At 34.3% G+C, this 14,527-nt stretch overlaps 1 protein-coding gene across 4 annotated transcripts in view; it reads right to left on the reverse strand.

Annotated features, from left to right (window-relative positions):
• LOC145295837 (post-GPI attachment to proteins factor 6-like) overlaps positions 1-14,527 on the reverse strand; it is an 810,264-nt gene that overhangs the window by 274,836 nt on the left and 520,901 nt on the right. For all 4 annotated transcript variants that reach the window (XM_080141548.1, XM_080141547.1, XM_080141550.1 and 1 more), the window contains exon 2: positions 12,667-12,841. In XM_080141548.1, the coding sequence (XP_079997674.1) occupies positions 12,667-12,841 (175 nt within the window). The remainder of the gene's footprint in view (positions 1-12,666; positions 12,842-14,527) is intronic.

Genomic DNA, 14,527 nt, shown 5'->3' on the forward strand with positions numbered 1-14,527 from the left:
AAGGAGTTGTACACTTCTTCTGAATCAGCAATGAGAAATCCAAGACGACCGGAAGTGCTGCTGGGAAAGCTAGTGTTACTTTAGATTGTTCTTTCTCTTAGATCAGTTGCCCAATCAAGGTGTGATACTACCCTATTATTTCACACATTGCCAAGGGAATGGAAAGAATTATACCTTGCCTGCCTCTACAGTCACTTTCATTTCTAACCTTACGTTATCTGGTGCTACTAAATGGTCACCCATGTACAGGGTGGAACGTTATTTAAATAATCCATATACAGGGTGGAACGATAAAGTTGTCGCCCTAAAGAAAACAATATTAAAGCTTTATTTTAAAACTTTTATTGAAAAAATCAATTCAGGTAACTTGATTATCTAGAAGAGCTGACATTTATTCAATGTAGCCGCCTTCAGCCTCAATCCCTGCCTCGATACCGATCCGGAACTGAGAGCATGGCTTTTCCACAAGCTCTGGCGAATACTTAGCAGATGGCAGAAATCAGGCTGGCTATGGTATTGTTGGTGATGTTCTCGACGTATGACCAAACAAAGTAGTCCAGCAGGTTCAGGTCTGGGAAGGAAGAGGAGAGCAGTAAGAGAAGGTTACAAAGTCGTAGCACTCCTTCTAAAGCAAAGCTTGGGTCTCTTTGGACTTGTGCGCCGGTACCGAGTCTTGCTGCCACATCCAGGATCTGCCAGCAGCCACCTGATGCTCCAGGGATCACATTCAGGTACACTTTGATGTTGACTTTCAAGCCGACTTCGAAGATGCGAAGTGGAATAATGTGTCCTTCACCTTGAAGCCACACCAAAGACCATAACCATCGCCGAAAACTTCATTGAGCTGTTCCCTCAAGTGTTGAATCGTCTGGGTCTGCATTTTGAGGGTGCTGACAATGGTCCTGTTCTCATAATTTAAATCGGTAGAAAGCATGGGTTGTACAGTGTGCATCTCTGATCTCGCTCGTTGAACATTGTGTCACTTCCAGACATGATAGAATGCTCATATCGCTTTTGGGATTTGTACACAACTGGCCAACTAGTAGATGGTTTGCTAAAAAAAAAAAAATTTTTTTTATTAAACAGAAATTAAATCATGCCGTCTTTTCTAGAGCGACGATTTTATCGTTACATCCTATAAGTATTGACCAGGCTCGATGTTGTTTAACTTTGATGATCCAGTTAGAACCATTGTTGCAATGTGGTGCAAGTGATTAACTAAATTTCTCAACAGAAACAACATTCTTAGTGACATGCAAAATGGTTTCCCTCTGCAAGATCTACAGCAGATGTGCTAACGGTTATATCACATAGGATTAGTGAATCTCTTGACAAAGGTTTCCTTTCCAGGGCAATTGCTCTTGACATATGGAAGGCGTTCGATAAGGTATGGCATAAGGGCCTACTTCACAGGATTTCCAGCTACGGTATTACTGGAAATGTTTTCTCAATAATTAAATCATTTCTCTCTGATGGGTTCATGAGAGTAGTGGTTGATGGGCAGAAATCAGAGGCCCACAGTATTAATGCTGGAGTCTGTATAAAAGCCAAGTACGTCCAAGGATGGAGTACTGCTGCCACATCTGGGCAGGAGCTGCTAAAAACAGCCTATCCTGCCTTGACAGAGTACAAAATAGACTTTGTGGCTTAGTGGGGATTCTCTTTTCTCTTCCCTGCAACCTCTCTCCCACAGAAGAGACGTTGCGAGCCTGTCTTTGTTTTATCGCTATTTCCATGGCAGGTGCTCGTCTGAGCTCCAATCCCTTGTCCCCCCTCACCAATCTTTTACGAGAAACACCCGTCTGGCTGAAACTACTGTCAATAATTTTCCCCACTCTCTATCTGTGCCTAAATCCAAACGTAGATTCCATGAGCAAAGCTTTTTTCTTAGAACTGCCCGCCAGTGGAACTCTCTGCAGCTTGCCTGTTTCCCACCTGACTACAACTTGGACGTCTTCAAGTCCAACATAAACAAACTCCTGAAAAACCGCCCCCTTAAGACACTCTATCAAAACTCCCAATACTAATGATTACTACAATACTATCTCATTGATTACTGTACACGCAATAACCCTTATCCTTGAGTGGCCTTCGGGCCTTGATAAGTGGTGACCTCCCCCATGTAAAAAAAAAATGCATATATCTATGTAGTGAACTGATTCTAAAATGATTCCAACCTCAAATAATATATGTTATTTACAAATGTCTGAAATAATAATAGAAGAATAAAACAGTATGTATTATTATTCATCGGACTACTGTTCTCATCTTGAGTGTGATTTTCACAACGTTTCGGTTGATGTAACCTCTGACCTTCTTCAGGTGTATCTTGTCGAACTTGGGAATGTTTCTGTCGAACTCAGGAATTTAGATGGAATTTCGAGCAGAACCCTTTATTTATTTCACAGGGGTAGTATGCTCTTGTTCCATCAGCCATGACTGGATAAAGGTGCTAAGTAATTCGCCCACACTGAGAATTGAACCTTCAACCTTCAAGAGAATATAACTTTTACAATTGATTTTTCCCAGTGCTCTAACCACTGCGCCACGGGTCCTCGCGAACAATTCTAGTACGAATTTTAGGAGCCTTAAACCTATTTTTATTTCTAGTTGTAAATATCACCATTTATTACTAATTATTATTATATATTAATGTATATCTATCTCTATACTTATTACTTGTATATATTAATGCTTTTACTTACACATGACTAAGAACTGTGTATATGAAATCCCATGTAAATGTGGAAAACTATACAGAGGTGAAAGGTATCGTCCATTGAAAGTACAGTTAGAAGAACATCGCAAAGCCATAGTACGTGGAGAGACTGAAAAGTCAGGTATAGCTGACCATATCGGGAAAGAAAAGGGAAACCATTTAACACTATGGAACAAAGAAAAAATTATAGACAGAGAAGAACGGTGGAGAGTAAGACGACTGAAAGAAGCAGCACATATGCTCGGGAATAACCAACTGCTAAGTAGACCTAGTATAGAATTCAATACGATATGGGAACCAGTAATTTTAAACAATAGATAATATATACAAGTAATAAGTATAAACATTAATAGTGTACTGGGAAGAATCAAATGTAAAAGTGATATTCTCCTGAAGGTTGAAGGTTCAATCCTCAGTGTGGGCGACTGAAATATACATTTGCGAATTACTTAGGACCTCTATCCAGTCATGGCTGTCAGAACAAGAGCATGCTACCCTCGTAAAGTAAATAAAGGGTTTTGCTAGAAATTCCATCCAAATTCCCAAGTTCGGCAAAAACATTCCCGAGTTCGACAAGATACACCTAAAGAAGGTTGGAGGTTATATCGACCGTAACGTTGGGAAAATCACACTAAAGTTGAGAACAGTAGTCCGATGAATAATAATACATATAACCAATCCTCATCTCAAAAATTCAGAAATGTAAAGAATAAAACAGATTTCATGAAAATGAATGAAACAAACACATTGAAGACCTTGCAAAGGTTGTTGCAAATGAGATTGGCTCTCTCTACCATGCTACGTACACCTTATAATATCCTATATCGTATATCTCTACAGTTGCCATTCGCCCATGCATAGAGTATTGTTGCTATTTTTTACAGCATATCAACCCTTTCGGGTTATTTAATGCTGAATCCAGTTATTTCGGAAATAGTATTCATGTTGCATCAAGTTATTTTGTAGAAGGTTTTTATTCTTCAAGCTCTTTGCATTTTCAATCGCTAGTTTGTAGTGTTTTGTTTGGTTGTTTTATAGTAGATTTTATCATTTTTGCCCTGTAGAACATGAATGAGTTTTGCAATAGGAGAGGGGAAAAAGATTACAGTATTAGTATTTGTTACATTTTAAGTTAGGAAACTAGTCAGGAAGTGGTGGAGATAGAAAAAGAAAGGAGAAATGAGAAGGAAAAAGGGAAAAGGTGGATTGTTATTTTTTGTTTTTAGTTTTGCAAAAGGAAATAGAAAACCAAAAAGCATTAATGTTAGGTGCATTTCATCTCAGGAAGCCTATCTCTTCAGACAGCCTGATCTGGTAGCACCAGGTCACATTTAGGCTCGTTCATCTTTGACAAAAAAGAGTCTTCAATTTAATAAATCCTGTACTATCAACCAAGTTTCAACTTCTGTCCCATCATCGCAATGTTGCATCCCTGTGCCTGTTTGAAAAGTACTTTAATGAAATGTGCTCTGGTGAACTCGTAGCACGTGTTCACCCTTAAACGTAAATACCCTAAACTAACCTGATAAGCAGCAAAATCGCACCTCTTCACTGTAGAGATCTATAGATGTCAGAAAGCTTTTTACTTTCGAACTTTTAGACTTTGGAGTTCCTTCCCAGTCTCCGGCTTCCCTGATTGTACTAACATGGAGAATTTTATATGTAATGTGGAAAAACATCTCACTGCTCAACTCCCCACGTAGTTCGATATAGGCATAATCTTAAATAGTAGCCCCTTATATCCAAGTCGCAATACGCCTTATTGTGGGTGAGAAAGATAAAAAAAAGTCTCATGTATTTCTAAGCTATAATGCAGAGTAAGCAGAAAAAACTTCTTTGATTTCGAATGGATACTGAAGGTTATTTTCTATATATCTTTGGGCCTTTATTATTCTTAATATTCATTAATGACCTCCCTGATAAAATAGACTCTGAGATGGGTATATTTGCTGATGACACCAACCTGTACAACAGGCACGAGGGGAAAACAAATGAACACATATTTAAGGAAATAGCAGAAACACTAGAGGAAGACCTCCAATCTGTAGTGAAATGGAGACATAAATTGATGGTCACATTCAATGCTGCCAAGACTAAATTTGTTTCCTTTTATAATTACAAGAAAACTTCTCAACCACCAATAGCTATGGCTAAAGATATATTACCTGAAAGTACTTCTTTTAATCTCCTCAGCTTAACGTTCACAAGGTACATGAGTTGGAACAGATATTGAGGGCATTGCAAGGGCCGTTGTGAAGAAGGTGGGCTTTCTCTACCGTACTAGAAAGCTACTTACACCTGAAAGTATCCTGCAATTCTATAAAGCCACCATTCGCCCATGTATGGAGTATTGTTGTCACATTTGGGCTGGTGCATCTGCTGCTAGTCTTTCACTCTTGGACAGGATTCAAAAGAGAGTCGCCAACCTGATAGGTCCTGAACTATCATCTAAGCTTCAACCTGTGTCTCATCGACGAAATGTTGCATCTCTCTGCCTGTTCTACAAGTACTTTAGTGGCGAATGCTCTGACGAGCTAGCATCATTTGTATCGCCCAGATGAAAATACTCCTGACAAACCCCTCAAGCAGAAAAATACCACCCCTACATAGTAGATCCTTAGATGTAAGAAAGCCTTCTACTCCAATAGTTTCTTCCCCAGAACTGCTAGACTTTGGAACTCCCTTCCAGGATTCTGCTTTCCCAATGTACTGACATGCAGAATTTCAAGTGTAATGTGAACAGACATCTTGCTGCTCAACTCCTTACATAGAATCCCTGCAACTTATGCTTCTGACAGTAGCCCCCTACATCAAAGTAGCACTGTGCCTTGTTTCGGGTGAAAATGGAATAAAGATAAAAAAGATGTGTGAAAATATGTAACCAATAAACTCTTCAACTACTGGTCACATCACACTAAAATCAACAGGAAATTGTAATCAAACACCAACGACGGTTTTTAACGAGTAAAATCTTTGTTTGGGTGGATGAATAACGCATAAAAAGTATGTCAGCAAGTTGAAATGCAAAATGTTTATTTCAACTTGCCGACATATTTCTAGCACTTTTGCGTATGTGCAAATTCATTCATAGCTTGGTTTCATTTTAAATCTTTCTTATCTATTCTAAATCTTTCTTAGCTCAAACAGTAGGACACGTGGCTAGAGCACTAATTGTTTTTATTTCTATTCTAGGTGATGGCACGAAATTAAGTCATTGCTTTTAATCTTCTGAAATCAGTACTGCATATTAAGTACAATATAATATTCAATAGTGAATTAGCTCTGTCATAATAAATATGAAATCTGCCTGAATTACAATATATTTCAGTCTATTTTACAGCCGAGCAAGTCCGGGCGCCCCCTGCTAGCATTTTATTATGACTCCAAACCTAACCTAGATTGTCTAGCCTTACTTTTAAAAAATGTTGCTTCCGGTTTGGCGGTGGTCGTGACAGCATAAATGTTAGGTTTTACCCCGTTCTTTTCCTCCTTTGCAGTACGGGTTTGAGCCTGCCTTCCTACTACCACTTTTTTTTTTCATACACATCCAGGCAACGCCGGGCTGAAATGCTAGTATATATATATATATATATATATATATATATATATATATATATATATATACTCCTATAAATTCGTTTTTCTTTTGTGTGTATTGATATTCATATTAAAGCCCTTCTTTTCTATTTATTTAAAAAAAAATACAATTTTCTTATATATGGGTTGTGGAATTGCATTCACTAGCAAATGATCTAGCTAATTTGCATATTCTTTTAAACATTCATTTTAATTAATTCCCTATTAGTTGCTTCGGTTTTCTCACATAAATAATCTAACTAGGGTTAGGGTTAGGGTTAAGGGTTAGGGTTAGGGTTAGGGTTTAGTTAACTATTACGTGTAATTATATTCATGCAAGTATTCTACATGATTTATACTTGCATAATATTTGCGTAAAATGTTTATAGTTAGCACAAAATTGTTTCCATGTATATTTATGTATACGTATATATTTTTGTTTAACAAATTTTTCCTACCAAACTCCTCCTAGAGCTTTTGGTCTACAGACATGAAACTTCATATATAAGGTATTTGAATCCATGCAAAACTTTATATTTGGGTTTTAGTCAGGAAAAATCAGTGCAAAAGTGTGAAAATTAAAAAAAATGAAATTTTTCAGGTGACGAATGCATAACGTAGTAGCTATTGGTTCATATTTTAATTTTTAGCTTTGCAGGAAACATGTTTTCATAGCCCTTTCATTGACGGCAGAGGCAAAATAAATCGTGAGCTGAATGTTTTGGTTTTGGTTCTCGGTGGTGGCCCATGAGTCTTTTTTTTTAAATACTTTTTAAATCATTACTATATATTGCATCTAATCTATCTATCTATTTACCTATCTATCTATATATTTATAAAAGTGAAAATGTCTGTCTGTCTTTTCTCTATGGTAGTTTAGGAAGACTATTAGACAGAAAGGCATTACTTTACACATTCACATATTTTAATATATACATATGCACATAACCTTATGAACAGTACATAGGGCCCGAGCAAAGCCGGGCGTAACCGCTAGTATCTATCTATATATAAATGTGAACGTGCCTCTGTGTGTGTGTGTGTCTGTATACATTTCCCTACGCAATAACTCTTTTTCAGTCTACAGACTCGAAATTTGATATACAGCGTACTGAGATTTGGGAAAATCTTTGTAATCCATTTTCGGCCAGAAATTTGGCTGTTAAGTGGTCAAAGTTCAATGATTTGACTTTTGAGAACTCTACCAAACCCCTTCGCCAATTTTACGTCTAAACACTTGAAATTTTAGGCATAGGTTCCTTGGACATGGATCTAACTTAATAACTTCATTTGAGCTCCAAACAATAAATGTTAGGGGGTCATAATAGGGGTCAAAGTTTAAAAAATTGACCGCTATCTTTTTTTGATCAACACGCACCTCCAAACACCCGGGCAACGCCGGGCTGAACTGCTCGTATATATATATATATATATATATATATATATATATATATATATATATATACAGGGTGGTCCAAAATAAGGGTCCTATCTTTAATATAATCATATATATATATAGGACCCTTATTTTGGCCCACCCTGTATATATATATATATATATATATATATATATATATATATATATATATATATATATATATATATACTCATTGATAGCTCCAGTTTCATGATCTCTTAGAATTTCACGTGATATTGGTTTGTTTCATCTACACTTGATGTGCGTTCTGTTCGTTATTTATCAAACATCGATAGGATAATCTAGTTTTGTCTAGACTTTCCGAACCATATCTGGCGTGATCCAATTTATTGCCTCAGTGATGCTTTCCAGCAGATTATATGCTAGTTTAAGCGCATGCACTTTGCCTTTTATATTCCACAAAGGAAAAAAAAAACTTAGTTACAACATATTGGATCGCAAAAATCATGTTGGTGTTGTTGAGTTTATAATGAACAATATTAAAATCGTGGATTGTTAAAAATACTTTTGCACGGGAAAGATATAACATAAATATAAGAAATACAAGACCATAAAAACGCATAGTTTTTAGTTGCACTGTAAAACGATTAACTAACGATTAACAATTAGTCTTTGGCATTTTGAAATCAAAGTGTAGTATCTGTTCTAATACTACACTTCCTGTATTTTGTCTACGATCCTTGAAGGGAATTGAGGAACTGTGTTTTCCCTACATTAAAAATTTACCTTTCTTTATGTCCTCACATGGAACCAAGTAAATAGAGACTAATTGCTGTTAGCAAGGTGACTACTACTACTACTACTACTACTACTACTTTTATTTTTATTTCTTTCTTCGTCAAGAGATCTCTACAAATCTATTTTCGGATTATGTGTCGATTACTGCGTCTATATTTAGACTGATGAATCGCTACGTCATTTGATGGTTCTTTGGTGTTTCCTGATCAGATACAGAAACGTATCGACAATTTAATTGGTCCCAATCTTTCTTCTTTTCTGCAACCTCTTTCTTACAAACGTGATGTTGGCAGCAATGAAATCGTATGCATATATCAATTAGAAAATATATCTTTTATGTTTAGGAAAGTTTGGCTCATTTTAATGCTGTCAGATACTCTAACATGCTAAACTCATTCCTTTGAGAGGCTGGGAGGATTGCTGTTACGTTTGGATTAGTGAATCTGTCCCATTTGAGAATGTTACGGAAATCCTTCTAGACTGAGTCATTTTTACTTTTTGTTCCGATTCAGAGTGGCAATTTGTGGGGAACTGCGTTTTCAACACATTAAAAATTTACCTTGTCTTTATATCCTTGTAGAGAAGTAAGTAAACAGGGATTAACTGTTATTAGCAAGGCTTCTACTGCTACTGCTACTATCACTACTACTACTACTACTACTACTACTACTAAATAATAATAATAATAATAATAATAATGCTAGTACTGCTTTACAGAACAGGACTATTTTAATTATCCACTACACAGATTGGCCACTCAGGACGTGAGAAATTTGAAAATAAAAGACAACATCCCGAATTTAACTGGCAATTCAAACCGCCGTCTTTCGAAAACGAGCGGACGCATTCATACATTATATTCTTTTTCCGGCTTTACTATTTAAAAAGAAATTCAAAATTCTATCACCAACCGCTACACACTACTCCGAATCACCTGTTGAATTGGATTTTGAAACTGAACTTTCCTAACTCACTGCGGAGCTTCTGTTCATTAACAATATATGAAGACATTTCTATGACTGCTTTGCATTCAACTTGGACCTAAGAATTCTGGATAACATCTCTACTCTTTTGCTGCTGAAGAACTTTATCTCATTGTCATTTTTTTCTTATTTTTATGTTTCTCGTATTTTTATTTTATTTCACTTTATTTCACTTGGTATTTTATATTTATTTTTATATTTATTTTTTATATTTATTTTTTATTCTTTTATATTTAATACTTTTATAATTATTATTTTATAATTCTATACTATTTTATATTTTTTATCCCTTCATATCCTTTATCCCGTTATTCTAGCATCTGTTTATCCTTTATCTTTTTTTTTATTTTTTTACATAGGCATCACTACTTATCAAGTGCAGAGACCACTCGAGGATAAGGGTTAAGAATGTACAGTAGTCAATTGGACAATATAGTAATCGTTAGTAATGGAAATTTTTAACTTGTGGAACGGCTCATCAAGAACTTGTTTATGTTGGACTTGAAGACAACCATATTGTAGTCAGCTGGAAAGCAGGAAAATGGAAGACAATTCCACAGGTGTGCAGTTCTAAGAAAGAAGCTTTTTTCATGGAATCTACGTTTAGGTTTAGGCACAAATAAAGAGTGGGGGAAATTATTGATAGTGTTTTCAGCTATACGAGTGTTTCTTGTGAAAGTTTGTCGAGAGGGGACCATAGATTGGAACACAGTCGAGCACTTGTCATGAAAATAATGATAAAGCAGAAACAAACTCGCAACATCTCTTCTGCGAGATAGAGGTTGCAGGGAAGAGAAAAGGACATCTCCTAAGACGCTATAAAGTCTATTTTGAACTCTATCAAGGCAGGACAAGTCCTTTCTAGATGTGGCAACAGTACTCTATCCTTGGACGTACCTGGCTCTTATATAGATAGAGAATTGCATCAGCAGTGAGATATCTACTGGATCGATAGAAGGGTCCCACCATTTTCCCAGTGGCCTTGGCAACAAATTTGATGTACATGTTCCATTTTTTTAATATTTTATCTTTTTACTTTTTATTCTTTTATCATATAATTTTTTTTCTATTATCTTATAATTTATACCTCATTTAAATACTTTTTATAATTTATACCTCATTTAAATACTTTTTATAATTAATACCTCATTTAAATACTTTTTATAATTTATACCTCATTTAAATACTTTTATAATTTATACCTCATTTAAATACTTTTTATAATTTATACCTCATTTAAATACTTTTATAATTTATACCTCATTTAAATACTTTTTATAATTTATACCTCATTTAAATACTTTTTATAATTTATACCTCAGTTAAATACTTTTATAATTTATACTCATTTAAATACTTTTTATAATTTATACCTCATTTAAATACTTTTTATAATTTATACCTAATTTAAATACTTTTTATAATTTATACCTCATTTAAATACTTTTTATAATTTATACCTCATTTAAATACTTTTTATAATTTATACCTCATTTAAATACTTTTATAATTTATACCTCATTTAAATATTTGGTCAACTTCTTTGAAGGTAGAGGGGAGCACCGAAAGCACAGCATGCTACACATTTGAACTGTAGATGCTGGCGAACTTATGGACGCTTTCTGTGCCATTTGATGGTATGATTGAGGAAGACCTTAGTGCTTTCTTGCATGAGTTTTCTGATCATGGTTAACAGTTCCTATAACTTTTCTCGAATGGAAGAAATAGGTATTTTTCAGTTTCTACCTCAAATGAGGGTTATGTAGACCTACACTGAGTATGGTAGTCGAGCGGCCAGTGCATGACAAAAAACATCAAGAAAAGGTGTTTTAAATGGGCCAGAATTAACCATTAAACAAGTGATTGTTTCACTCAGCATGACAAATAGAGACCGCAGGGTTTCCAATCACTGAGAGTTGGTGCACGTTGCTCCTGATATAAACAGCTGGGCCACACTTCTCTAGATCAGCCCAAAAACAGTCCCCACTTGAAAGTATATCTTGGTAAGAGAAGATGACAACGTAAAGTTTTTGTAGCTCTTGTTAGGAAGTATCGAGCTGCTCTTACATACAGCGCCTGGTATTCCCAAATGACCACCATCCAAGTCCAATGTTGCTTCACTTCAGTGATCTAATGAGAAGCGGTGTGCCAACGTGATTAGGTTGTATATATAATATATAATAAATACTAAAGAAGAAAGGAGAAGCAGCAGCAGTGAATGTTTAGCGATAAAAAGTGAATGAGATAAAATGTCGATTTACTTTCACAATCAGTGAAGGTACTAAATGTATAAACTAATGTACAATGTTGATCCAACGTTGATTCACGGGTCATCTAGTATTTGATTAATATTGTATAAACCTGAAAATGTTAATATGTTAGATCATAAAAAGGAAAATTATATGAGAGAGAAAAGTAAACGATATGTTATTTTAATTCTTTTTCATCTGAAACAAAACACATAGCTACCTGAACGTAAGGTGCTACCATTTGAGGTTATGTCTAACAAAGGACGAAGTGGGTTAGTGGAACTACAAAATGTCTGTTTACATTCCACTTAAACTTCACCAGGTTAGTACAGTCAGGAAAGCAGGAAACAGGAAGGGAATTTCAAAGTCTAGCAGTTCGAAAGGAGATACTATTAGAGGAGAAGACTTTCTGGCATCTAGTGACCTTAACAGTGAAGAGGTAGGATCTTGCTGCTTGCTAGGTTAGAGGACAAGAGTTCACCAGAACACATTCTATTAAAATAAAATAGATACATGATTGCAACAAAGGCAGGTATGAAAAAGATTGTAAATATATTGTTAAACTTGTTAATTGTCAAATATATGGCAAACAGGTAGATTCGAACACGTTATGACATGAAAGGACAAGAAAAGACTGAAGATATATTGTGAAATTTGATATTATTAACGTTTAACATGTCAAAAACGAGAATAAGTTTTATTTTTAAAAAGAAATATATTTCAGACGTGTTAATTGGTACATTTTCAATTTCATCATGTAAAAACACACACACAAAAAAAAACACAAAAACACAGAAACACAAGAAAAACATAGAAAAATATGAAAAAGAGTAAAAGAACAAATAAAACTGAAAGTAAAAAATAAAGTAAAGAAAAAACAAATAAAAAAGCAAAGTTAAAAAGCAAATAAGAAAGGAAAGTAAAGAAAAGAAAACGAGTTGGAAAAAATCGATTAGAACTTACATGAAGACTTGTTTGACATCACAGGTAGCTTTGTCTGCAAAACTCTGAAACTTCCAGATACTCTGTGTGGCCGCCTCTGGCACTGTAAACTCAAGAAGTCTTGAGTCTGGGAATAAATGGTAACCTCGAATCTGTAACGGTGGAGACCAGGACACAAAGTCTTGGTAAACAACTTCTGAAAGAGAATGGGTATAAAAACGATATTAATATAAATTGATAAAAATCAAAGATTATATATATATATATATATATATATATATATATATATATATATATATATATATATATATATATATGTATATATATAATTATTTACAATAAGATATATATAATTATTTACTATAATAATATTATATATATATATATATATATATATATATATATATATATATATATATATAATATAAAGCTGAATGTGTGTGTGTGCGTGTGTGCGTCTGGTTACGAATAGGCTCCTATATGGTTGACTATTTTAAAAACTGATTACATATAATGATAGAAGATGTATTGAGACACAGGAATGGGTATGTTTGATCTGGCAGAACAGTGGTTTATTAAAATTGTAGGGTCTGCGTTCACGCCTCGTCCACAAAGTATGGAAATAAAAAATTGAAAAATTAGAAAAAACGTTTACAAGGGTTTTTATGATATAAATGTACATAAGAATACTTTGATAAGTATGTTTTAACTTAAATAGGGATGGTATAATAAAGTTGTGGGGTCTGTGTTCGCGCCTGGCCTCCATAGAATGGAAATATGCACAAACTTTAATAAAGACTTTTCGTATCTATCTGCGTAAGTATACTTTGATAATAATGTTTCAATTTGAAGAAATATGGTATAATAAAATTATGGGGTGTCCGTGCGCACCTGACCTCCATAGAATGGAAATATGTCACAAAGTTTAACAAGGTTTTTTGATATAGATCCACAGAATATTGTGATAAGTGGTTCAGTGTGAATAGGTATGGTATAATAAATTATGGGATTTATCTATTTTATTTTTACTTTCATCATATTTTGCTTTGGTTTTGAAACCCCCAAATTCAACCCAAATTTAAAACCCTTCCTTTTCATAACCTATCATACTTTCATAAATCAGAGTCCATTTTCTGTAGGCTGTTTTTGAACCCAATCAACGACGGGTACTTTTGCTAGTATATATATATATATATATATATATATATATATATATAATTATTTACTATAATAATATTATACACACACATGTTGTTAGATGAGACAAGTCATCGCTACCGTCAGTTTCAAGCCCAATAATCAGGACCGTTTTAGATATCGATATCAAGCTCTCTTCAGATAGATGAGTGTTGAGAGATGAGTATTGGCTGAATAGAGCTTGATATGGATATCTAAAACGGTCCTAATTATTGGGCTTGAAACCGACGGTACCAATTACTTGTCTCAGCTAACAACTTTCTGTACACAAAATACAAAATATAAATACGCTCTTATTTTTCGGATTTTCCTTTTAATTAAGCACTGCTGGATTTCTTTTTCCAAAAACACTAATCATATATATATATATATATATATATATATATATATATATATACAATAATAATATTATACACAAAGTACGTAATAAGATTTCAAGAAAACAAAGAATTTATTTTTCGAGTTAAATAGGTGACATAGATGACAGATAATTATAGCGAAATAAAGAAATATAGACGCTGCAAACGAAGAAGAGTTTTATAACAAATTAAAAATGACAAACGACAAATAAAAGGAGACAGACTTATAATAACGAAAAACAAGATACAAAACAAATAAAAACGGACAGAACTATAGCAAAGTAAAAATAGTCACACAACAAATAAAAAGGAACAGAACTCTAACA

Source organism: Euprymna scolopes, chromosome 16 (assembly GCF_053919585.1).
Source record: "Euprymna scolopes isolate OS-2025 chromosome 16, ASM5391958v1, whole genome shotgun sequence".
Lineage (NCBI taxonomy): Eukaryota > Metazoa > Mollusca > Cephalopoda > Sepiida > Sepiolidae > Euprymna > Euprymna scolopes.